The sequence below is a fragment of the Schistocerca americana genome, chromosome 2 (assembly GCF_021461395.2).
Source record: "Schistocerca americana isolate TAMUIC-IGC-003095 chromosome 2, iqSchAmer2.1, whole genome shotgun sequence".
Classification (NCBI taxonomy): domain Eukaryota; kingdom Metazoa; phylum Arthropoda; class Insecta; order Orthoptera; family Acrididae; genus Schistocerca; species Schistocerca americana.
The window spans coordinates 765,661,196-765,688,415 of NC_060120.1; the positions used below are offsets into that span (position 1 = coordinate 765,661,196).

The 27,220-nt window shown below is 43.8% G+C and overlaps 1 protein-coding gene across 1 annotated transcript in view; it reads left to right on the top strand.

The window, feature by feature from the left end:
• Window positions 1-27,220, top strand: part of LOC124594410 (T-box transcription factor TBX20-like) — a 494,737-nt gene that overhangs the window by 418,462 nt on the left and 49,055 nt on the right. The window contains exon 5 of the mRNA XM_047132779.1: window positions 24,049-24,207. Coding sequence (XP_046988735.1) covers window positions 24,049-24,207 — 159 coding nt within the window. The remainder of the gene's footprint in view (window positions 1-24,048; window positions 24,208-27,220) is intronic.

Consider the following 27,220-nt stretch of genomic DNA (forward strand, 5'->3'; position numbering starts at 1 on the left):
CAACAACAGATTCGGTGACCGATGGATTGGTAGAGGCGGACCAATTCCATGGCCTCCACGCTCTCCTGACCTCAACCCTCTTGACTTTCATTTATGGGGGCATTTGAAAGCTCTTCTCTACGCAACCCCGGTACCAAATATAGAGACTCTTCGTGCTCGTATTGTGGACAGCTGTGATACAATACGCCATTCTCCAGGGCTGCATCAGCGCATCAGGGATTCCATGCGACGGAGGGTGGATGCATGTATCCTCGCTAACGGAGGACATTTTGAACATTTCCTGTAACAAAGTGTTTGAAGTCACGCTGGTACGTTCTGTTGCTGTGTGTTTCCATTCCATGATTAATGTGATTTGAAGAGAAGTAATAAAATGAGCTCTAACATGGAAAGTAACCGTTTGCGGACACATGTCCACAGAACATATTTTCTTTCTTTGAGTGTGAGGAATGTTTCCTGAAAGTTTGGCCGTACGTTTTTGTAACACCCTGTATACGTGGCACACACTGTGACAGAAGTCATGGAATCGTGAGGTGCACATACACAGATGGCTGTAGATCGCGTACACAAGAGATGAAAATCCAGTGCTTTGGCGGAGCTGTCATTTGTTCTCCGGTGATCCATGAGAAAGGATTCCCGACGTGATCAAGGCCACACGATGGGAATTAACAGACTCTGAACGCGGAATGGTAGTTGGAGCTAGACGCATGGGGTATTCCACCACTTCAGTAATCGTTAAGGAATGCAGTATTCAGAGATCCACAGTGTGAACAGTGTGCAGAGAATAACAAATTTCAGGCATTACCTCTCACCACGGACAAAGCAGTAGCCAACGGCCTTCGCTTAACGACCGAGTGTACCAACGTTTGCAGAGAGTTGTCAGTGTTAACAGACAAGCAACACTGCTTGAAATAACCGCAGAAACCAATGTGCGACATACGAATATCGTATCCGTTAGGATAGTGCTGCGAAATCGGGCGTCAATTGGTTGAGGCAGCAGACAACTGACGGGATCGCCTCTGCTAATAGCACGACATCGGCTGCAGTGCCTCTCCTGGGATAGTGACCACATCGGTCGGATCGTAGGTGGATGTAAAACCGTCACTGGTCAGATGAGTCCCGATTTTAGTTGGTAAGAGCTAATGGTAGAGTTCGAGAGTGGCGCAGACCCATGGAAGTCATGGATCCAGGTTGTCAACAAGGCACTGTGCAAACTGGTGGTGGGTCCATAATGGTGATGGTTGCGTTTTCATGGAATGGAATAGGTCCTCTGGTCCTACTGAAGGGATTATTGGAGGAAATGGTTATTTTCGGGTACTTGGAGACTATTTGCAGCCATTCACCGTCACCGATGATTGGTTTGAACAATATTTTGGAAATGTCTACCGACCGATTTGGCCACTAAGGTCACCCGACATGAATCCCATCGACTATTTATGGGACATAATCGAGAGGTCAGTTCGTGTACAAAATTCTGAACCGGCTATACTTTCGCAGTTATGGGAGACTACAGAGGTAGCATGGCTCAATATCTCTGCAGGGGACTTCCAGTGACTTACGGAGTCCATGTCACCTCGAGTTACTGTGCTATACAGGGCTAAAGGAGGTCCCACGCTATACTGTGAGACATCTCATGACTTTTCTAACCGCAGTGTATAACAGAAAGAGAACACAACATTGATGATATTTGCTTTACGTCTACGCTAAATTTTGCAAAGTAGATTGTGCTGGCAGACTGATCTTTAGCGTAAACCACCGTCTTGGTTAGGATGAAAGCTAACAGTTTGGTTATGAGTTGGCGAATTTGTATTCAAGGCTCAGTTAATCTGAACGCTTTTCATCTTGTTAATATGAAGAAAAACCTACCTTAGCGAGTAATAAATGGTAGGTTAAAACTCACCACCATGTCTTGTTACTGCACTCGTTGGCCTTCGTAACTGCAAATGACAATGCAGGAATTAGGTAAATTGATTTCAGCAATCAGTCCCACATGTTTCCTAGAAAATCGGTCCCTAACTGACCCTCATCGTGCAGTTATTCACTGCTGATGAGATTTAAACTTACAAGAGTAGTTGGGTCCCTGATAAAGGTGGACTCACGCGAGACAATATTGACTGTGAGAAGTACTTTGGAAGATATATTCATGAAAGACAAACATATATTTACAACGCTTGTAGAACAAAAGCGAAACTGTATGTTCAGTTGTGAAAGAGTTACGGGACAGGCTGTGGCTGCTCAACATACTACACCTCTCTCCCAGCAGAATTATACTGTTAGTGATCCCACACAGATACGCAAAATACTCAATAATCACGTCTTATCAACAGTCGGCAAATTAAATTTAAATCTTATAAGTACAGGTAATACGTATCAGTCTTGAAAGCTGGTGTTTCGGGACAGCTAAATAACATGCAACCACAGGAAACTAACGAAGATGAAATTGAATTAGTTATCACGCCATTAAAGAGTAAGGTCTCCCATGGTTGTGATGAAATTTGGAAAGAATTGCGAAGGCCGCTGCTCCGTACCCACTCACCTGTGCAGTGTGTCTTTCAGGTGCAGTAATTTTCTTGACCAATTAACACACGCATTAATGAAACCCCTTTTTAAAAATTTTGAATGAGATCATGGTTCAAAATGGTTCAAATGGCTCTGAGCACTATGGGACTTAACTTCTCAGGTCATCAGTCCGCTATAACTTAGAACTAATTAAACCTAACTAACCTAAGGACATCACACACATCCATGCCCGAAGCAGGATTCGAACCTGCAACCGTAGCGGTCGCGCGTTTCCAGACTGTAGCGCCTAGAACCGCTCGGTCACACCGGCCGGCAAAGAGATCATGTAGACCATTACTGGCCAATTTATTTGCTACCAGTGTTTAAAAAAAATGAGGAAAATATGTGTACAAGCATAATGGCACATCTCAGTAGACATATGTGATGTTAGACTCTAAGTTTGTATTTCGGAACGGAGTATGCTCTGAAGATGCTATTTATTCTTTCGTGTGTGAGGCACTAGCAGGACTAGACCATAGGTTGTGGTCAGTAGATATTTTCTTCGATTTGACAAAAGCATCTGATTTTATGGACCATAAGATCCTTTTGCATAAAGCGGAAAATCGTAATATTATGGAAAAAAGTTTTCTGTAACTTGAACACAAACCAAACTGTAACTGCAAGAGTCAGCCAAAATATTCAGTGGAGGCAGTAGCGGAGAAGTGGAATGAGACAAGGTCGCAGCCTATCCCCGATGTTACTCAATTCGTTGAACAGCCTATGAAGGAAACTAAGGAGACATTTGAAGAAGGAATTAAAGTTCAGGTCCGCCGATGACACTGTAATTCCGTCAGAGACGGCAGAGGACTTGGAAGAGCAGTTAAAGAGAGCTTATAAGATGAGCATACGCAAAAATAATAAAATGATAATCAAATATAGCAGATTTAAATTAGGCAATGCTGAGGGAAAAAGGTCAGCTAATTAGATTGAAATAATGGGTTTTGCTATTTGAGTAGCAAAGTCACTGATGGCCGTACTAGAGAAGGCGTAATCTGGAGATTGTCCATAGCAAGAAAAGCGTTTTTGCAAAAGAAAAGAGGAATTTGTTAACATCGAATACAATTTTAAGTTCAAATGGCTCTGAGCACTATGGGACTTAACATCTTAGGTCATCAGTCCCCTAGAACTTAGAACTACTTAAACCTAACTAACCTAAGAACATCACACACATCCATTCCCGAGGCAGGATTCGAACTTGCGACCGTAGCAGTCCCGCGGTTCCGGACTGCAGCGCCTAGAACCGCACGGCCACCGCGGTCGGCACAATGTTAAGTATTAGAAAGTAATTTCTGAAGGTATTTGTCTAGAGTGTAGCCTTGTACGTGGGTGAAGCCAGGACGGTAAAGGGTTCACACAAAAATATAATAGAATCTTTTTTACGTTTGGTACTACAGAGGAAAGCCAAAAATAGGATTATTAGATCAAATATTTAAGGAAGTGATCTGTACATGATTGGGAGCAATGACATTTATGGCACAACTTGGTTAAATAAGAGAGAAGCGCATCAAGCCATTGTGAAATTGATGATGGACGATTGTATGTGTGGGGGTGGAAAGTAAAAATGTTAGAGGGACACCAAAGGTTGTACAGTATACATGTTCATCTGTGTGTAAGTTGCAGTAGTTATGTATGTATGAAGAGACTTGCATACAACTGACAGTCTTGGAAAGTTAGAGCAAACGAGTCTTCGGACAAAAGGCTACAACAAGAAGGAGAAAATCTTAGTGTTCATTTCAGTCATAAACACAGTAAAACATTTTCAAGGACCACAGAAGTGACATTTTAAAACCTAACACAATCCCAACCAAAAAATCACTGCATTAGTTTGGTTACAAACGTAGCAAAACCTTAAAGAAGCACCTAAAAAAAGAGACAAACTAATACATGTACATTATGACACGAATTAATAGGTGAGTTAGGGGTATACGAGCACGTAGCTTGAGGAATAATGGCAAACGTGCAATCGTGAAATGGAAAACTTCGTGAAAATAAAAAAAAACGTTTTATTTGCAACATTTAGCTACAGATACTTCTCCACATTATCGCCGCTCAGACTCAGTCATCTGTCGTAGCGTGGTACCAGTTTTACAGAACCCTCGTCATAGAAGGCAGCCGTCTATAGTTTCCACCAATTCCCTTGGCTGGTCTTCAGCTCTTTGTCTGTGCCCGAAATGCTGTCGTCATAGCCAGAGGTTCATGGAAGCGAAGAGATGAAAATCAGGGGCTGTATGATAGGTGATCAAATAGTTCCTATCGGAAACGCTAAAGGAGCGTCTTTGTGGCCCCTGCAGTATGTAGCCGATAAGGAACATGAAAAACGAAACGTATGATGGTCACGCTATGTAAGCTGTATTAAATCAGGCGTAAGCCGTCAACAGGACTTCACACCTGGCGGGAGACACGATTTTCTTGGCATCCTTGCGTGCTCACTGCGCGCTCGGAAGTCAAAGTGCTGCGTAACGCGATAGGCGAGCATACTAGAGACGTTGCGCAATGCATCTGCGCAGAGTGTTGCCGAATTTTCACTGCGGTTTTAATTTCACGACCGATCGGAAGTTAAAAAAAGCCGTTGCATTTATTTGCTGTTTAGTTCTTACACACTTCTCTCTGATTGCAGACTCTTTCAACGATCCGTACATACATGTAAGTAATCTTCCAATAATATGACTCGTTGTTGCCGCCAAAATGAATATTTATGCGCTTACTCTATTAGCTTGAAGACTACTTCTAGGCTGCACTTGTTTGCAGTTGTATTGTACCGCGTCCTTGACAATTTGTGTCCGAGAACGAAGCATGAAAATTCTTTTATGTGCCCGTTTTCGTTTCCATTTTACTTTTTTAAGGAGCGAAGCAAATTAAATGAAACGTGGAAGCTATTATACGAACCATAGGCAACATCATCAATTCTGCAGATAATTTCCGCACAAATTTCACAATATCCGTGTTATTATGAGATACACGGCCAAATGCCGCACAACCGTTTTGTCAGTAATTACCAGCAGTTGTCCGAATTTACGAAATTTTCATCGGAATACCGCGCAGAAATATATTTATCAGCCGAGCAACAAATCCAGCCGAGCGCTTACCGGATCACAATTAGCAAGCGGTGACTGATCGAAATGAAATCGTCGGCACGAGAGCGGGCGGTGCGAGTAATCCGTCAGGTTTACCACTTCATAACAAATCGGCGCGCCGGATCTGAAACGGCCCCGCGAACCGCTGATCCGCCGGTGTTCGGCATGCAAATCGCGCGACCGCAGCGCCACATGCAAATACTGGCGCGCGATCATCGCGAATACGCGGACCGCATAAAAATTGCGCCGCGCGCGCCCGATAAGACGGCGAGCACCGGGACGGACGCAGCGTCCGCACTCTCTCACCTAGCGGCCAGTGTTTAGCGGACTCGCTCGTCTCCACATCACAGCCTGTTCACGAATTCCACTGTTTGTGCCGGCGTTGAGGACGGAAAATATTCACATTATACACGGGGACGGCATCAGAAACTTTTACTCCCTTTTTAGTCTGTGTTTTAACGTACCAGCGCTGGATGTCTATCAGCGGAAGACACTTAGGTGAATGTAATAACGGACATTTATGAATTGTGCCCCCTGCATTTTCTGTAGGTACAGAAAATTTCTGATCGGTTGAAGCGTTCACTATCTTTACCCTATAAGCCACAGAAACATTTAGTCACCCAAGAAGACTCGTGATTAATATCGTAACGACCCGCCATATTCCGGGCCGCTACAAGTCGAGTTGGGTGGGAGAAATGATGAGGGAGAACTAATCTACTATTTTTAAGCTGCTGGGGACTTGGATACAGGGTAGGGGTTACTAGGTTGAAGGATTAGTGGAAATGTGGATGTTGGTCAGGAAATGGTATTGTAAGTAGGCTGTTTATGTTTTTTCTATGTAAGTAGGCTGTTTAGGTTTTTTTATGGTAACGCCACCTCTGTATGAAAATCACTGGCTGTGCTGTGTGCAGTCTGTGGCTGCTTTGCATTGTTGTAATACTCGCCATTGTAGTGTTAGGCAGCTGGCTGTGAACAGCGCGTAGCGTTGCGCAGTTGGAGGTGAGCCGCCAGCAGTGGTGGATGTGGGGAGAGAGATGGCGGAGTTTTGAAATTTGTCATGAACTGCTATATTTATATATGATGATATCAAGGTAAATACATTGTTTGTTCTCTATTAATATCTTTCATTTGATAACTATCCCTATCAGTAGTTAGTGCCTTCAGTAGTTTGAATCTTTTATTTAGCTGGCAGTAGTGGCGCTCGCTGTATTGCAGTAGCTTGAGCAGCGAAGATTTTTGTGAGGTAAGTGATTTGTGAAAGGTATAGTTTAATGTTAGTCAGGGCCATTCTTTTGTAGGGAATTTTGAAAGTCAGATTGCGTTGCGCTAACAAAATATTGTGTGTCAGTTTAAGCACAGTCGTGTATAAATTGTTCAAAGGGGAAGTTTCAGTATGACTGTCCTCATCTAGCCAGCAGGGGTTGATGGACTTGGAATGTTCTTCGAGCCGTCCATTCCCTACCCGCTACGTTTCATTATGGTATTACCGAACCTGAACGTGTTCCATTCTCACGTTGGTATGAAAGGCGGAGTATAGTCCAGGATGTCTATGATTGTCTTGTTATGGTGTTCATTGAGCGACGTATTCTTGCTGTTCTCTGATTCTGTGTTTGCATTCGCGTCTGTGTCATTTTCCATGTTAGAGCTGGTAGTTTTCCATAGTTCCGCATCCCGAGGGTCTTGTGTCAGTTGTTGCTACGTGTGACACGGACTTGTTTGATTAGTTATTTATTTATTTCATTAATAGTACAGAGTAACCCTCCACCTTGAAACGTAAAGTGGGTCGGTTGATGCTCAATCTGAATCTAATAGCAAATACTTCTCATTGTTACAGTCTTATTGGTATAGAGTTGTTAATGCGTTTTTTAAAATAAGATGAAGAACATAATATATACAGATTTCTCTGAGGTTACAGTGAATTGAATGCTTAACAATTGTTAAAATGGTTCCATACAACTTTAAGCACCACTGCAGTAACACCTACACAGCTACACCTACACACGCTGGGGCAGACATAAATGCGCCAATCAGGGCTAAAACACATGGGATGAAATAAACTGAGAGGCAAATGAAGTATCCCAGCACAAAGTCTACACTCAAACAAGTTGATGAAAATATAACTTGTCAACTTGTTTGATTGTAGACTTTGTGCTGGGATACTTCATTTGCCTCTCAGTTTATTTCATCCCATGTGTTTTCAGCCCTTATCGGCGCATTTATGTCTGCCAGCGTGTGTAGGTGTTACACCAGTGGTACTTAAAGGACAGCGAAATACACTGTGTTCGAGGCTCTATGTTCCCCACATGTGCAAGTGTCATATTGGCTGAGTCCCACTCGATGTAATTACGCAGGGTATTGGCCATTGCCCGTCAGGATATGAACCATGCCCCAACTGGGCTGATATGGTTCATCTTCAGACGTTCCCTGATGTCGGAAAAATTGGTAGACCCTACGACCCTCGTCGTCCATCATCCATTCCCTCTGCCATGTGTCCAGCCTCCATTCGACGAGTTGTCATCTGTCACTGAGATTCTGTCCTGTAATCTCTATCACCTTGTCATGTCTCCTGCCTTTAACCAGCACATGGCTGCCCTTAGTCTGATGGTGAGGTCAATCGGAGGACTACACAAAGCGTCTCCATTGAGGTAGAGGACTGATTCACGCCAAGGCGCAGAGTGAAACAGTGATAGCGTTGAGAGGGGTTTATTTCCAGGAGCCTTGTACAGAACGAAGGTCGTTCCCGATGCCGCCCGGCGTAGGTGCAAACTCTGCTGGTTGTGGAATGTCCTGACGCCCCGATGGCGCCTATGACGTCCGTTTCTCTGGATCGTGGCCAGCTATCATATTATACCGCGGTGTCGAGTGGGGCGCCAGCGCGCGAATAACGAGCGCGGCCCGCCCAGGTTTTTCGGATTTTTGCTGGTTATACAACACCACGCTCATTCGTGTTCCCATGTCGTGCGCCTGGTCGTGATAGTCGACGCCAGATGTTCGATGCCGAGCAGCAACGTCCCACCACAGGTCGAACAGGACTATAACCAATGTACAAGGGTTGCCCAGAAAGTAATGTACCGCATTTTTTTTATTCAACAGTTCTTTATTGAACATAATGAGAATTACAGACACAGACACACCCTATTGTTCCACGTAACCTCCATCCCGTTCTATGGCCTTCCTCCAGCGCTAAACAAAGAGGTGTATGCCCTGTCTGTACCAATCCTTGTCCTGGTGGCACAGCCAGTGTTTCACTGTGTGAACTCCCTTTGCTGATTGACAGATGCAGCGCCTACTGCCGAGCCGTAATGCGTCTGTCCTCACGAATGACAACATCAGCTCGCTGCAACATCTCAGGTGTGACAGCCGCGGATGGTCTCCCCGATCGCTCCAAATCATGCAGCTCCGCCGAACCGCCTTCTGATGACCTCACCCTTCGTGCCCAGCTAGTAGCTGTACTTCTGTCGACAGCAGATGCTCCATAGACTTTGCACAAGCGTTTGCTAGTATTACCCACGGTTTCTCTCTCTGCAGTGATAAATTCAATGACGATACGTCGCTTGTAGAGTACATCACCTACAGACGCCGCTTTGAAGCTGTCCTGCAGCTATGCTATCTGTCGGAAGTGACGGAAACTTGGCGCGCTCACTCAGGAGACCTCAGGTAATACATACGTAACGTTTCGAATTCGTAGAATTGTTTTTGGGTGAGAAAAAAATGCAGTGCATTACTTTCTGGGAACCCTCTTATATGTGGGTAGGAGGTCGCGTGACCGCGCCTCTCACAGCAGGATCGTAGACCCGGTCAGGCTGAACGCCTTAGACACACCGTCCAGCGAGTGCAGCAAGGTGGATGTTCCCTGATGTTTTGGAGTGGCATTATGTGGGGCCGACGTATGCCATTGATGGTCATGGAAGGCGGCGTAACGGCTGTACGGTACGTGAATTCAATCCTCCGACCGATAGTGCAACCGTATCGGCAGCATATTGGCGAGGCATTCGTCTTCATGGACAACAATTCGCGCCCCCATCGTGCACATCTTGTGACTTCCTTCAGGATAACGACATCGCTCGACTAGAGAGGGCAGCATGTTCTCCAGACATGAACCCTATCGGACATGCCTGGGATAGATTGAGAAGGGCTGTTTATGGACAACGTGACGCACCAACCACTCCGAGGGATTACGCCGAATCTCAATTGAGGAGTGGGGCAATCTGGACCAACAGTGCCTTGATGAACTTGTTGGTAGTATGCCATGATGAATACAGGCATGCATCAATGCAAGAGGACGTGCTACTAGGTATTAGAGGTACCGGTGTGTACAGCAATCTGGACCACCAACTCTGAAGGTCTCGCTGCATGCAATTTGTGGTTTTCACAAGCAATAAAAAGGGCGGAAATGATGTTTATGTTGATCTCTATTCCAATTTTCTGTACAGGTTTCGGAACTCTCGGAACCGAGGTGATGCAAAACTTTTTTGATGTGTGTAGTTAAGGATAGGTGGCTTCATACCTGCAGAGCTCGTGTTTCTCTTGTATCAATGAAAATGAAAATATACTCACATTTGTAAGGAGCACCTAGAATAGAAGAAACTCAAACTAGTACAAGACGAGTTGGTCAGTCGCCGAAGTATTGTCCATAATTCTGCAAGACCATACAAACTACGCTTCTTGATTTACTTTCGCTACACAGTTAGTATATGTTATTCATATGTTTAAAAGATCCTAGAGTCCGCTTTTAAAATCTTACTACTTTCCAGATAGGTGCCCTACGTCCTCTGAAGTATTTTTATCAGTCATGTCTTACTTGACACCTAACGACTTCTTTCGCAGCTGCAGTTAGTCGTTTATGGAAAACATGCGTCTCACCTTCTTTCGATGGTCGGCATGCAGTAACCCTTTGATCCCCAGTCGTTTATGCTGCTAACCACCACTTTTACTCATTTTATTTGAAATACCAGTGCCTTTAGTTTGAAACCACGGATTCTACGAAGACCCTGAATCAGTGGTTTGATGCTAAATGTACTGGTACTTCTAAACATAATGAATAAAAGATGTGGTTTGCAACAGAAGCCACTGGGCTCGAAGAGTTAGGATGCCGTCCCCATATATTACTCAGGTGTGTTCTCTCAGATACTGGCGTCAAGTTTTTGCCACCTACTACTACACACTACATTACATGGTCTCATTAAGCTGCACAACGCTAGTATCGAGTACGTCAACAGAAAACCATGCTTGTATGCATTTGAGAGTGTTGTATAAGATAATTACATTTTAACCACCTATGTTGCTTTGAAATAAAGAGAAACTTTTTTCCGAAAGTTTCGTTCCAGTAACAAAATTAGCCATATGGTGGTGCGGCTACTTGTTAGCAGAGTGGATCGAGTAAAAACATACTTACTCGTGAGGTAACAGCCTGGTGCAAGCTTTGCACCAACACAGAATATTGTATTACTTGTTCATTACAGCCGACGGCTTACGTTTCTAATCCACATAATGCGAATGAACGTATCAGTTTGCATGTGACGATGTACATCCCGGCAGTGGAAACGACATTAACGGAAGTAATTTGTCACTGTCTATTACGCGAACAGGGAAACAGCTCACAAAATTGAGGGCAAAAAATGGTATTTACGCTGCGTCACGTGTGGGGTTGGCGGCTATGGCGGGCGCGGACGCGGGTGCGGGCGAGTGTGGGCGTGTTCGGCCGGCGTCATTGTAGCGTGTCATCGCGCGCCCACGCCCCGGGCTGCGGGCCCCGCCCCTAATGTGTCAACTGGCGTTGCTCGGCAACGGCGTTCATAATTCTCGGCTGGCGATTAGCGCGCACCGACAATGGCGGCCGGTCGATGGCGCCGACAGGTGAGGATCGCGGCGCCCGGGCAGCCGCAGCGCTTAACACGCGGTAGGTCGGCCGACTGCAAAGTGGCAGCGACCGTGTTCCGGAGGAACAGGGTAAAAATTATTAAACTATATGAAATAAAATCGTCATAACTAATGAACGGTTTCCATTAGGACGTTCAAACTGCACTGTTGGCCGCCGCGCATGATGGGAATTTGGATGGTTTCGCCAGTGCACAAAATTGACGCATTTGGGGGATTTAAAATCCGCTTTTCGCGATCGAGTAGTCTCTTCAGCCTCAACGATTGACTGTGTGGTGTACAATGTCCAGTCACAGAATAATCGGTGCGATATTCCTTGATGGCACGGTGGCTACCGAACGGTACGTGAAAGTTGGAAGATAACTTCATCCCCATTATCTAAAGTGACCCTGATTTGAACAAGTCGTGGTTCATGCAGGACGGAACTCGACCCCTTCGAAGCAGAACCGTGTTTGGTGAACTGGAGCAGCTCTTTGGCGACCGCATTCTGGCTCTGGGGTACCCAGAGGTCAATGGCATGGCCCTCGATTGGCCGCCGTGCTCCTCGGATCTGAACATATGCGACTCCTTTTTGTGGGGCTATATTTAAAGACAAGGTGTACAGCAATAACCCCAAAATCACTGCTAAGCTGAAAACAGCTATTCAGAAGGACATCGACAGCATCGATATTCTGAAACTTTATCGGGCCATGCAGAATATCGCTATTCGTCTGCGCCACAGCGTCATCGCCAATGACGGCAAGTAAATCGAACATGCCAGAACCTAAAACCGAATATATGTAGTGACGTTTACATATTGAATTAAGTGTGTGCACGTCGCAGTTTGTAACTTCATCGTCGTTGAACGGCTAGCTAATTTTATGCACGGCAAAAGGAAACTTTTGACTTCGTTTGTGGCTCTGAGCACTATGGGACTTAACATCTGAGGTCATCAGTCCCTTAGAACTTGCAACTACTTAAACCTAACTAACCTGAGGACATCACACACACCCATGCCCCAGGCAGGATTCGAACCTGCGACCGTAGTGGTCGCGCGGTTCCAGACTGAAGCGCCTAGAGCCGCTCGGCCACGCCGGCCGACACTTCGTTTATGATGCAAGACATTTCGTCATCTTGCTGTTTTTTTTGTGTATGTGTGCAGAATTTGCTGCAAGCCGCCCAACGAACTAGCGGATGACATAATGTATGCCGAGGAGAACGGCAACAGAAAAAGCACTGAAAATATGACGCAAACAATTCTTAAAGGCATGTTGTAACGTACGATGAATAAGATTTAAAGAACCTACTGATGACGGCGACATTTGTCGCTGAAATTAGTCGTGGGAATAAATAAGAAAATATGTAACAAAATGTGCTTTACATTAGTGCTGACTCACAATTGCCATATTGTGGTTTTTTTATGCAAGTACGCACCAGATGGAAGAGTTCCAAGATAAAGGAATCAAGTATTGACCGAACGAAGGATTTTTGAGCTACATCATTTTTGGGTGAACTGCGTTTCCTGTGGATTCTTCCAGTGAATATGTGTGGAATCTGCTTTACCTGCAATTAGTCTTATGTGGACGTTCGACTTAAAATCACTTCGTACCTCTTATTTAACACATGTGACTTCTTCCGGTGCCTGTTCTACAATCGCGTAATCATACAATAATGGACCTTTCTGCCTATTTATGTGCAATAGGTTACATTTGTTTTTGTTGAGGGTCAGTTGCCAATCCCTGCTCTGAGCATCGATCCTCTGCAGGCGTTCCTACATTTCGTAGCGTCGCCATTCCTGTGTATACGACAGCGTTATCCGCCTTGTGGAACTTCAGAAGTTAACTACTGGTTGATTTATACCTGTTGTGAAAAGTAATGGACCGACATCACTCTCTTGGAGTACGCTTGAATTTACTTTTGCGTCTGAAGATGTTTTTCTGGTGAGAAAGGCGCGCTGTGCTCTGTTGCCTAGGAACTCTTCTGATCAGTCACGCAGTTGGTCTGATATTCGGAGCGCAAGTCTTTTGTTCATTAGGCGGCAATGCGGAGTTTTGTCGAACGCCTTCTAGAAGTCAGGGAACACGGACTCATACTGGGATGGACTGGACTGGAGGTGACGGAGGAAACTCGTACGAGCGGTAGGAGGAGGGGGTGTGGGGGCTGGGTGCGCTCCACGCGCGTGGAACGTAACACGGCGGCCCGCGACAAGAGAGGTTCCGGCGCCCTGACAAGGAACATATGTGCGAGGCCCCGTAATGGGATTCCTGGCGTCTCGTCGCCAGGGTGCGAGCTTTACGATGGTATCGCTCGCACCGCGGCCAGCCGCATCCGCAGCCGGAGCCGGCCGCCGCATTCCGGCGTACGCTGGGCCCAGCCGCTCTCGCATTCCACGAGTCGTCGCCGCTGATGTGTGGACGGCCGCGTCCGCGGGCACACACCGTGCCTCATAGGACCTACTCGTCTTGTCAGATAACTTCCCGTTTAAGGCATCTCTGCCGTGCTCTTGCCCAAATGTATTCCGACAAAATACACCTCCACGCTCCTCCCAGCAAACACACACACATACACACACACACACACACACACACACACACACACACACAAACACACACACACACACACGCAGTAAGCGCTGTCGTGTCCTAACACAGGACCGAGGGAAGACAGGGGCTTGCAGGTCAGTCTGCAATTTCCGACCGGTTAGGAGCAAATCATTAGGGGAAGTGGTAACAAAACGTTGGTGGGTAAAATATATGAGTCTGTCGACGTACCGTCTGACTTTCGGAAAAATACCGTCCACACAATTTCGAAGACTACAAGAGCTGAAAAGTGCGAGAATTCACAATCAGCTTAACAGCTCAAGCATCAAAGTTACTTACAAAAGTAATATCAAGAAGAATGGAAAAGAAAATTGAGAATTTGTTAGATGACGACCAGTTTGGCCTTAGGAAAGGTAAGAGCACCAGAGAGGGAATTCTGACGTTGCGACTGATAATGGAAGGAAGACTAAAGAAAAACCAAGACAGGTTCATATTATTTGTCGACCTGGATAAAGCGCTCGACAATGTAAAATGGTACAAGATGTTCGAAATTCTGAGAAAAATAGGGGTAGGCTATAGGGAGAGGCGGGTTATATTGAAGGGTACAGGTTATTGTTAGTCAGGGCTATTTTTTTGTAAGGATTATTGAAAGCCAGATTGCGTTGCGCTAAAATATTGTGCGTCAGTTTAGTAATGATCAGAATAAGTAAAGAGAAAACTGTTTCAGTAGGTTCAGTTTCACTCTGGAGTTTGAAAATCAAGTAACGTAGATGTTTTACCAGCACATTCTTTTCTTTTCATTCGGAGGGGAAGTTTCAATATGTGCAAGAGGGAATAATAAGAGTGGACGACCAAGAACGGAGTGCTCGTATTAGAAAGGGGGTAAGACACGGATGTAGTCTTTCGACCCAACTATTCAGTCTGTACATCGAAGAAGCAATGATGGAAATAAAAGAAAGGCTCAGAAGTGGAATTAAAATTCGAGGTAAAAGGAGTCAGTGATATGATTCGCTCACGACATTGCTATCTTAAGTGAAAGTGATGAAGAATTACGTGATTTCCTGAATAGAATGAACGGTCTAATGAGTAATGGATTGAATGTGAATCGAAGAAAGACGAAAGTAATGAGAAGTAGCAGAAATTAGAACAGCGAGAAACTTAACATCACTATTGATGGTCACGGAGTGGATGAACTTAAGGAATTCTGCTACCTAGGCGAAGCAAGGAGGAGATCAGAAACAGACTAGCACTGGCAAAAAGGACATTCCTGACCAAGAGAACTCTACTAGTATCGAACATAGGCCTTGATTTGAGACAGAAATTTCGGAGAATGTAGGTTTGGAGCACAGTTTTGTATGGCAGTGACTATGGGAAAACCTGAACAGAATAGAATCGAAGCATTTGAGAAGTGGTGCTATAGACGAATGTTGAAAATTAGGTGGACTGATAAGGTAAGGAATGAGGAGGCTCTGCGCAGAATCGGAAGGGAAGGGAATATGTGGAAAACGCTGTCTGTTAAGACATCAGGGAATGATTTCCATGGTACTAGAGGGAGCTGTGGAGGGCAAAAACTGTAGAGGAAGATAGAGATTGCAATACATCCAGCAAATAATTGAGGACGTAGGTTGCAAGTGCTACTCTGAGGTAAAGAGGTTGGCGCAGGAAAAGAATTCGTGGCGGGCCGCATGAAAGCAGTGAGAAGACTGATACCTCAACCTTCCAGTGAAGGCAGTTTGACTGTTTGCCGTAGCGCAAGCACTGTCACACCTACGAGAGGAGCGGATTTTAAACCTGGATAGCATGTTCGCAGCAGAAGCATTGATATTCGGGGTTCCGATTAATACTATTTATTTGCAATCAAACTAATTTACTGAAGGCTGGTTCGAAACATTTGAGAGAGCAAAGGGTGCAACGGGTCGCACAACAGAAGTCAGTATCTGAGATTGTGAAATGAGCCGTGACAGAAGCAGCGAACAATAGGTACATTTTAAGTACAAACTTTGAGAGCAGCACTCCAAGGGAGAGTAACAGACATGTCGGACTTTACCGAGGCTGGCAGCGAGCGGCATGGAGTTGGCGTCCCAATTACCTGACTGAGCTCTCTCTCTGAATACAGAAACATAGGTTATTAAAGGATTTTGGCGGCGCACTAATTCTTCTATCTAGAGTCTGCCCACTAATCCACCAACACTTCACGAGCTTCAGCGTGTCTGACTGGTGGCTTTTCACCTCCACGGTGCCTCTGGCCGACCACATTCAGATTCCTCTCATTCTCCTACTCAGTGGTAGGGTTGTATCAGCTCTCTAACCAGTGTAAACCAACTGATGTTGCGGTTCTCAGGGGCAAATACCAACACTTCTGCTTTTTGTTACTATCTTCCACTGTGACGCGTTACGACAGTCTCTAGGCGGTGGATGGAGTTACCAGTTAATTCTCTGAAGTGAAACTTCTCACATGGGACAGCTACCTAGAGCGTCTGCAATTCAGAAGGCACTAGCGTTCCTGTTCACCTCCGGTAATCTAAAAGCTACCACTTTTCCGTGTTCTTTGCTGCGTGCCTCTGATCTCCTATCTTGGAGAGCCCTTACTGGCTTCCGGTAACCTTTAGCTTAACAATGTATAAGTCATTACATCGCCAATATATGACAGCGCACCGTATCAGCTGAAGTAAGGGATTGTAGGTTTTACAGTGTGGTTGTTTCGTTAGAGTGCTCGCATCGTTGTACGTGAGAGGAGTTGTGTGACGGTCAGCGTGGAAAAATAATTTATATGGGTAGTGGAAGTAATATGCAGGGCGAATCACAACTCAGGTGATAAACTGTCAGAGGTGGTGATATGGACCAAAGCAAGGAAGGAATTTCTACTAAACATGTGCTGCAAAATGCATACCTTCAGAGCTATGAGCACTTAATCGTCTTCGATACTATGAACACATCTCTTCTATTACAAACTATTTGCTTTCCATATTTAGGGTGAAGATGGTACGGATCAAAACAAGAAAAACAGTGTAAAGATGGACTCTAAAACGGATTTCTTTAGAGCTGTGACTTCTTGTTCACTTTTACAGTAGCAAAGAAGAACAAGTGCTTGTTCATTGCTTTAAAGGTATGTATTTTAGAGTCCATGTTTATTCGACTTTTATTTGGAGGGGAGAGGCGGCTTTTGGAGGCACACTATCACCTCTGAAAGTCTGTCGCTAGAGTTCTGATTCACTCTGTACATACGTGAGGAACGGCACCATGCAATTCATTTATTTCTCAAGTAAAGGCCTGCTACCTGTTATTATATAGCAGGTTGAGTTTCACTACTAGGACATTTTTTGTTGTTGTTGAAAATTTGACAAAACAATAAATTTAAAAAAAAAAATATTTATGTGTAAAAAGTACAAATGCTCCATGCACCATTCAACATGCAATGCACTCTTGCACTTATTTTAATTTTGATAATTGATTTTAGTCACAATCTCATCCTCCCTAAGCAATAGAAGATATGCAGAACTGTGACGTACACAGTTGCAATAATTAATGAAAATCTTGGAATGCTCCATCGTGGTGCAGCTTGTGATATGAATATTTATTATGTACCTCTGTCTTCCAGTGTGAACAACCTCACTGACTTGGGGAAGACAGAAGTACGCGATTAGATGCGTCACAAGCTACATTAAAATGGAGCATGCACGACTGTCAAGTCTGGAAGATGTCAAATGGCTTACGACGACGACGGCAGCGGCTGCGAAGATTATGATGATTCAAAAATGGTTCAAATGGCTCTGAGCACTATGAGACCTAACTTCTGAGGTCATCAGTCTCCTAGAACTTAGAACTACCTAAACCTAACTAACCTAAGGAAATCACACACAACCATGCCCGAGGCAGGATTCGAACCTACGACCGTAGCGGTCGCGCGGTTCCAGACTGTAGCGCCTAGAACCGCTCTGCCACTCCGGTCGGCGATTATGATGATGATGATGATGATGATGACGACGTTGGTGGTGGTTGTGGTGGTGGTGATGATGATGAAAATATAATCTCATTTCTTCATGTTACTTACGCCTTGTACTCAAATGCAGCTAATAAACATTTCATGGTATTAATAATGAAAGCTGGAATCAAGTAAAGTCTCACTAAGAATGAACTCATGTATTAAAAGTAAGATGTTAATCAAGTACAGTGCATGTTATGCCAATGGTCGTCGTAGCACTCTAGGTGGATCACTTACGTTCCTGAGTTCTTCGTACGTTCACTATGTGACGTCGCATATGGAAAGCACAGAGGCTGTGTTCACTAGCATTTCTACTACTTGAAATATATCCTTGACTAAGTTGGTGCCATATTATCAGTGAATAAATGAAGATTGTGACAGGTACTGTCGCATCATTTCAGTTCAGGTGCTATTTATTAACGCTATGCCACAGATAAACGACGGAGACAAACGTCATTTCACGCTATAAGTGTATCGCGCTCGACCGAATGTCGTCGTCTTGTTGTGGTTTCCGCTCGACAAGGAGGGAGTTGGATCAGCAGGGAGAGTGGAGAGCGCTGGGCCGTTACAGATGATATGTGTGTGTGTGTGTGTGTGTGTGTGTTTATGTGTGTGTGTAGCTGGGCGGCCGCGGTCTGCGCCGTGGGAGTTCCGGGAGCCGCTGCCGGCTTGGTGGGAGGTGGGTGGCCCGGGATAAGCCTCTGAGGAATGGCCAGCGCCCCGCGGGGCGTCGCGCGCTGCTCCAGCCACACTCCAGACTCCAGCAGCAGCGCCGACGCTAGCGGCTTGCAGGCGCTCCTTCCGTCACTACCGCGGCCAGCGTCTCTATGTGACCCACATTAAGCAGTATTGCTGGAGATAATCGGCCTTAGAAATTACAAAATTTCCTCCAGTATATATACAGGTATTTCCATAGCCAAATGACCTGGGTTCGATTCTCGATCTCAGATTTTTCTGCGGTGGGGACGGGTGTGTAGGCTCCACCTGCCCTCATGAGGTCAAATGCGGAGCTGCTTGAATAGAGGGACTGACGACATGCTGTTCACATACATGAAAGGTATGCGCAGTTGGGAATATGGATAGCCACCAGCTTTATAATGGAATGCCGACAAAGAAAATTTCTGCTGGACCACGATTCGACGCCGGATTTTCCACTTATCGCGAGCGGTTGCCTTACCATTAGCCTATCCGAGTACGACTACCGGGTAGACCAAAATTTTCATACATCGTCAACCATATGCCTACAACCAGCGCTCGTACAGGAAATGTATTTCAGTTCAAAGTCGCTTGCGCGGTGTCGACGGATAAATGCAATATTCCAGCGCCTGTGTTGTTCAGAAGTACCTCTGAACAACACAGGGACTGCAGTATCATTTAGTATAGTGTTGTTTACATGTCCCGCGATCATAGATCGCTGCATGTACTGCCATTCAGGCTGCAGTGGGAGAGTCGGAACTAGCATAAGACCTAATCTGTGAGTGGTGTTAACGTAAATGTGTATATAGAACAAGTTAGCGGCAAATCTCATGATGTCACACTCTGCAAATTATCGCCTGAAAAGTATCGATATAATCGATTCATTGTATTTTTGATGGGCCAGAATGGAGTCATTCTTGTCTTTCAAAAAAAATGTTAAGTTCGAAACAGTATACTCATTATGTAAATTTGTTTCATAACAGTTTTTAATTATTGATTTGTAGACGGACTGTATCAAGAAGTTTTTAAAATTTTTGGGAAAAAATCGATATATTTTCATCGGTTTTAAATTAAGTTTCTAGAGGCGTTTAATTACACTAAATACGTCACAGAACTTGCCTAAAAGAGGTGATACGTCGGATCCTGAGACTTAATTTGATAATGGAGATAAGTTTGGGGACAAAGTTTGTAGAGGGAAACTAAAGCTTGAATACAATTAGCAAGATCAGACGCATATAGGCTGCAGAAGTTATCTAAAGATGGAAAGAGTTGTAAGAGAGAGACTAGCGTGGAGATCTGCATCAAACCAGTACTCAGGATTAAGATAACAACGATGACGACGACGACGACGACAAGAGCATTTGACAGGATGTGTGAATAACTGTGATTACTTACATCAACAGCTAGTAAAAGCATTTGGAAAGTAGAATTACGAAAGCCCGATATGTCGGGGAAATGTATCGGTACTGTCGATGTATCGACCATATAATACCAATTTATCTACATAGAAATTGTTTCAGCAAAGTGTTTATATTTCCGGTATACGTATATATTGTTATCGTCTCTAAACGGATTGGAAACAGTTTGTTTACTATGCCGACTTCACACTAGCGTAGTGTCAACCAAGGTAGTGGCTGACGTAATGAACCCACTTGCAGGTTGGCCGGAATGTTTACTTGGAACGACCCGTACCTACGCTATGTAGGCAGCCCAGCATGCGAAGTTTTCCGGAACTGGCATCAGCACGACGAAACTATGAAATTTAAACGGAATGTGAAGTACTGGCGCAATCAGTATTTGTAGAGCCTCTGTATCTGATTATGTGAGATAATTATTTAAATTTTATAGTGTTTGTTACTGTACTACGGTTTGAATTGTGATTGCAACCCACAGAAAAATGTCGTTAATAGGAAATTACTGTCTCGAAAGAGGTAATAACTAATGCTTACATGTTAATGAGGCCTAGCTGAAACCACATACGTGCACGAAGAGTAAGTGGAATAGCTACCGTCACTTGATAAAGTTTTCTGTCCCAACTTCTCACGATATATGCCTACATGTTTGTCATACTAGCATGCCCTGTGTTTGATGATATGTGCATAATTTACTGGTTTATTACGTCGTACAAAGAACGATTTGTAGGTTGTCACATTCCTCCGGCAGAATTAGCCCACAGTACATCGCGTCGTAGCTTTCGGCTTAATAATTTCCGGGCCAAAGATTCGTTGTCTCAAGGTAATATACTTGCCTTTATTCATCATCCTAAAAGTGTTTATCATCATCATGGAAACATTCTATAAGCTGTACTGATGAATTTTTTGGAAAGTACAAACATAGCTGTAATTTGTCACAATGGCAGTAACGTATGAAAGTGCTTAGACTTGCTTTATGATAAAGACTCGGTTCTATGTAATGAATTAATCAGACATGTCTAATACCTTTCTGGATATTTATTGTACAATATTATATCTTGAGCATAACGGGTAAAAGCTTGCAAATCCTCTCTATATCCGTGGATGCACAATTCCTGATGAATGACCACCAATGAATAAGTTAGTAGCATCATTTGTTCTCAACTGTTTGTAATAGTTTTTGCACATGCCACGATTTTTGATGATTCATCAGTTTGGTATTTCATGTCAGAGCAAGTAGCACGTAAGTTAATAATTTCTCAAGTTGAGGGTAACGTCTGTGGAGAAAAAAGCCGTTCCTGACTCAATCCTTCGAACTCCTTCATTATAAAATAAATTTGTATGGACGAATCACATCATAATAGTCGCTTAAACTGCCCATTTAAAATTCAAATGCCTGATCCATCCGACTTACAATTTTCTTCCGGTAGATTGTTGCATGCACACGTATCTAATGCACGTTCACTATAGGAAAAGGTTAGCGTTGTTGTCTCGGAGCGATGAAGTAGGAACAGGGCAGGAGACACTGGAAAAGCCACCAGCCCTATGGAAGCGCCGTGGTGGGTATCACACTGAACGCATCTCGCCGGCCGGAGTGACCGAGCGGTTTTAGGCGCTACGGTGTGGAACCGCGCGACCGCTGCGGTCACAGGTTCGAATCCAGCCTCGGGCATGGATGTGTGTGATGACCTTAGGTTAGTTAGGTTTAAGTAGTTCTAAGTTCTAGGGGACTGATGACCACAGCAGTTAAGTCCCGTAGTGGTCAGAGACATTTGAACCATTTTTTTTAACGCATCTCTCTCTCTCTCTCTCGCTGTGTGTGTGTATTTTTTCGGGTAGTAAGACTTCAGAGTCCCCAACGCTGCTGGTCTATCCACAGTAATCTCTGTAATCTGCTATACATCAATAGTTTCTAGCCAGTACTCTTGCTTAACATTTTCGACTATCGATGTCAGCTTCCAGATATCATTTCTTCTCTCTCCAACATTCTTCGAGTTACACACTCTAGACTTACCTGCTGCTTTCTTATTCATTCATCATCCGTGCTGTCATTTAATTTGAACACGTCTTGACAAGTTGTAAATTATGTAAACTTTTACCTTGTACATTACTCTCTTATTGCTGACGTGCTTTCAGCTCTGCATTGCCACAGTAGTTCTTCCTGCCATCATATGAACATTATATAGGGGAATGAAATATGCCGTGAAGTAACAGTTATATTATGATTCTATTGATACGTCATTTTACACTTACATACATTAGTAATTCAACCGACTGCAGAGTGCTGCGTCAAGTTTTCAGATAAAATACAGTTGTCATACGCGATTCTCGCACTATCATGATCCTATAAACTCAAATAAACTCGTCATTTCCACATAGCATTTGCGCAGATGTTCACGTTCAGCGTGTTGTTAAATTATATGATAATAGAAAATATCTCTCCTGAAGGTCCGTATGCCATTGTTCTTCTGTGTTTCCGGACGTTTTCAGTTTTGTTTGCGGAATATGTGGGTGGAGTGACCTAATAAAGAGAGTGTATCATGCGACTACCAGCGCCAACGGACAACATTACTTGGTTCTCATTACAAGAGAAATATTCCTGAAGCTCAAATTTTATGTGACTAATCGATAGAGCAGCCGTAAATTAGTCTGGCGAGTACATTTCGTTAATGGATATGTACTGACAAAATAACTCCTGAAGAATAATCAATAATTAGATGTGTTCCGCGCAGTACTGCTATCAGAAAGCAGTAGATAGAGATAATTCTTACATGCGTGCAGTATTGCCGCAGCAGGTTTCAGCCAGTGTAAAAGCTATAACAGAATGATTCATGGTATCAAACTCGGGTTAAATGTTTGGCAATATGAGTTTGTAGTTCAACACCACTGATTAGCAGTCCGCAGCACTGGCGTAAGAAACAGTCGCTTTTTTCAAATTTTAGTAATGGTGAGTTATCAGTACTTTTGTCAGGTTGCTATCATTTGCTTTCGTAGAACCCAAAGACATTATATATCTCGATTACGGTTAAAGATTTTTGCACGCTTTAGCCGTAATTTTAAAGAGTGTAATCATTTTTTACACTAGCTCTTATAACCTCACGTGTTCAGTTTGAGATTCACCTATTGGTGCTTAATACCAATTTTACAACTGACAACAACCCATAATGGATCAACATTTTCGCTTTGCTACTGAAGTGTTGGACATAACAGCTTCCCGACTGCTTGAGGGTTAATCAAGTGAGTAATGCTATTAAAATTTTTTTCACCATTTTTCGGTTAATGCACGTCTGAAAAATACTTTTAAGAATTTTTATAAAAAAATTTTTCCTCTTTCATAAAGTCCTATTCTAAAAATATTACGTTTTGCTTAAGAGTGCAACACCTGAGGATGCACCTGTAACGGTGCGAAACCGGCAGTGTTCCCAATAAAGGACTACATAACAGCTAAAGCGGCTTTAACAGCCTTCACCCACTGTGAATACCGTGAATTCATTATAACTTTTTTAGTAAAAAACAGTTTGAAGTTTCTTCGATATTAATCATCTAACAGAATCATACATCAGTGTTTTCATAGATCAGGTGCACTCGAACGAAGGAGAAAACCCGCGTTCCTGAAGATATTTTATTCTTCATTTTTAATATTTTCACTTAACAAGCTCTGACTGAAACTCTGTCACAGTTTACTAATGGAACGTACTAATGGAACACAGTTGTTGTTTGTAACCTTTGTGTAATTCACCTTCATTACTTGTTTCCTGAGAGAAATTGAAGACGTAAAAGCTCACTGTATAGGATTAGCAAATGAAGTTATCGCACACGTTGAAATGAAGATATACACAGTATAGAAACTCCTAGCAATTAACAAATGAGACTTGTTGTAGTCATACCAGTAGCAGGCAGACAGCTGACGGGCTCTGCGGCTTGTGTTTCAGATCGTGCTGAACTCGATGCACCGCTACCAGCCGCGCATCCACCTGGTCAAGTGGCGAGAGCACGGCGGGCCCATCACCGACCTGGAGAGCGAGCAGTACCGCACCTACATCTTCCCCGAGTCCGTGTTCACCGCCGTCACCGCCTACCAGAACCAGCTGGTAAGTGGCACCAGTTCGTCTTCGTAACTTCGACACTTTTTGTCTACGACATCGCAGTCCCTGTGTTGCTCTGAATTACGATCGAATATCCCTTTGGATATGCATGCATCTCCGAGAGCAACTCACACACGGCAATACCGTGTTTATCCGCCGACATCGGAAAAGTGACTTTCAAGTAAAATGTCTCCCCTGTAGGGGACTATGCCAACGGCCTTGCCACAGTGGTAACACCGATTCTCTTTGGATTACCCAAGTTAAGCGCTGTCGGGCTGGGCTAGCAATGGGATGGATGACCATCAGGTGTGCTGAGTGCTGTTAGCAATCAGGGTGCACTCAGCCCTTGTGAGGCAAACTGAGCAGCTACTTGGTTGAGAAGTAGCGGCTCCAGTCTCCTAACCTGACATACGTCCGGGAGAGTGATATGCTGATCTCATGACCCTCCATATCCGCATACAGTGACATCCGTGGTTCTGAGGATGACACGGCGGCCGGTCGGTGCCCTCGGGCCTAAATGATGTGTTCTGGCGTAGTTTAATTTCGATTTACGGGATTAAACAAATGGACGTACGAGTACACGCTGTAGACACGTGGTTGACGAAATATGGGAGCCTGTGTCTGGCCGCGAGACGTGCTCGGAGAGGCTGATCCTACAGCGACCGGGTTCGAGTCCCGGTACAGCACAAATCTTCATTGTCGTTACTTCATTGCGCAGCCGATGGTTGTTCATATTCACAATTGCAAATACATTTCATTTACTTTTTTTAATTGTTTGCCACGTTAAACCAATTTAAAACAGTTCTAGAACTCGTAACGTTTCACAAGGTTTGTGGCTATATAACACAGGGCTCTCAGAGCATCACGTCACCTGAAAAGTGTTTTGTGGATTTGTTTTGTAGCAACAGCAACAGATACCAGGAAAAGCTGCAGGAAAACTGAAGTTTCCAAAAAACTTGTACTACATTTCTTTTATTGTATAGTTATGTAAAAAGTAGTGATAATCATTTCCAGCCTGCAGACTGAAGTGATTTGAGTAACAACAAGTTTGCTTTATCTGTACTGCAATTTTACTAAGTATATATACTATTTTACACAACGTGGATCCCCAACACATATATTTTTTTCACTGTCACCGATACAGAGCAGCACTCCAGACACCAGCGCAGTACTCACTTTTTCAGGATAGCAAATGCTAATTTGTGGTACAGAAAATGGCCCAGAGATCACCAGTGTGTTTGTGTGTGTATGTATGTATGTATGTATGTATGTGTGTGTGTGTGTGTGTGTGTGTGTGTGTGTGTGTATGTTTGTGTGTGTATGTGTAGAGAGTGAAGTGTTATGAAACAATGTTTGTGTAGAGTGTGCACCATTTCGTGCACCATCACAGACAGCAGCACCGAAATACACACCCACTCAAACAGCGAACACTTTCACCAGCACGTACCACAGATAACCTTACACAATATCTAAAATAATTTAGCGGTATCAGAATAAACAGAGTAATTCAGTCAACCCAACCTGCTCTAGCTTAGGCACCAACAGCAGGCATATCAATCCCACGGTCATTACACATTTGCAACTCAACTCTAAGTATATAAGCAACGTAACAAGTTAAATTTAAGACACATAATATAGGAACTTAACGTTAATTAATAACCCCAAGAAATAACATACTTTACACTCGCACATCACTGCGCTTTCCACAATGTACATAACAGTTTTAGTGTTTCTGTAAATAGTGTTTAGAAATATAAATCCGTAAATTAAACTGTAGCGAACCGGCAGTGCAATGCTCGAAGTAGCTCCGGGACACTCAGACCAGGCTAGCTCAAATAGAGTAACATTTATCTCTCTCTCTCTCCCTCTCTCTCTCTCTCTCTCTCTTACTTGCTATCCAAGTTCCAAGTTTGTCACAGCATCTATCGACATACCTTTTCAATATTTGAATATTTTTGTGTTTTTTCTACCAATTTCTGAGGTATTTTTAGTTTATTATTACTTCCATTGTAATTGCTGAAAACAATAATTGCTGTTTGTAGTATGGAATATATTTTGTAATCTACTTGAAAAGCTGTAAAATGAACGACTTGTTACAAAATGTAAGGAAACAGGTCTCTAAATGGGCAATACATCAAACCAATCAAATCAAGCCAATTCCATAACAGAAATTGAGTTTATTTCACGTCGTTCATATTATGGTTCATCTAAAAGTTTTCATAACATGATTAATTTAATTCTGGACGAGTCTGAGACTACCATCAAGCGTAATAACTCATAAACATTAACATTTTTGCTTTTCTTTTTTTTATTTTCGTTCATCTAGAATAATCCTTGCACCAAACAGTTTTTAACTTGAAAGTTCCTGGCAGCTTAAAACCATGTGCCGGGCTAAGACTCGAAGTCGGGACCTCCATCTTTCGCGGGCTACTGTTCTTGTAGAGCACTTCCCGACGAAAGGCAGAGGTTCGGAGTTCAAGTCTCGGTCCAGCATACAGTTATAATCCGGCGGGAAGTCTCATATCAGCGCTCACTCCGCTGCAAAGTGAAAATTTCATTCTGGAGTTTTCAGCTTGTTTACATCTTCGAACACGAGCAGAAAATACTTTTTTACTATTACTTAAATACACTACACACATAAAAAAAAAACCTTTTGCATCGCCTCGGCTCCGAGAGTTCCGGAACATGTACAGAAAATTGGAATAGAGATCAATATAAACATCATTTTCGCCCTTTTTATTGCTCATGAAAACCACACATTACATATTCTACTACCATACAGCGAGAGCCTCAGGGGTGGTGGTCCAGATTGCTGTGCACAGCGGTAACTCTAGTACTCTGTAGCACGTCCTCTAGCATTGATGCATGCCTGTAGTCGTCGTGGCATACTATCCACAAGTTCATGTTAGTCCAGATTCTCCCACTCCTCAATGACGATTCGGCGAAGATCCCTCAGAGTGGTTGGTTGTTCACGTCGTCCATAAACAGCCCTTTTCAGTCTATCCCAGGCATATTCGAT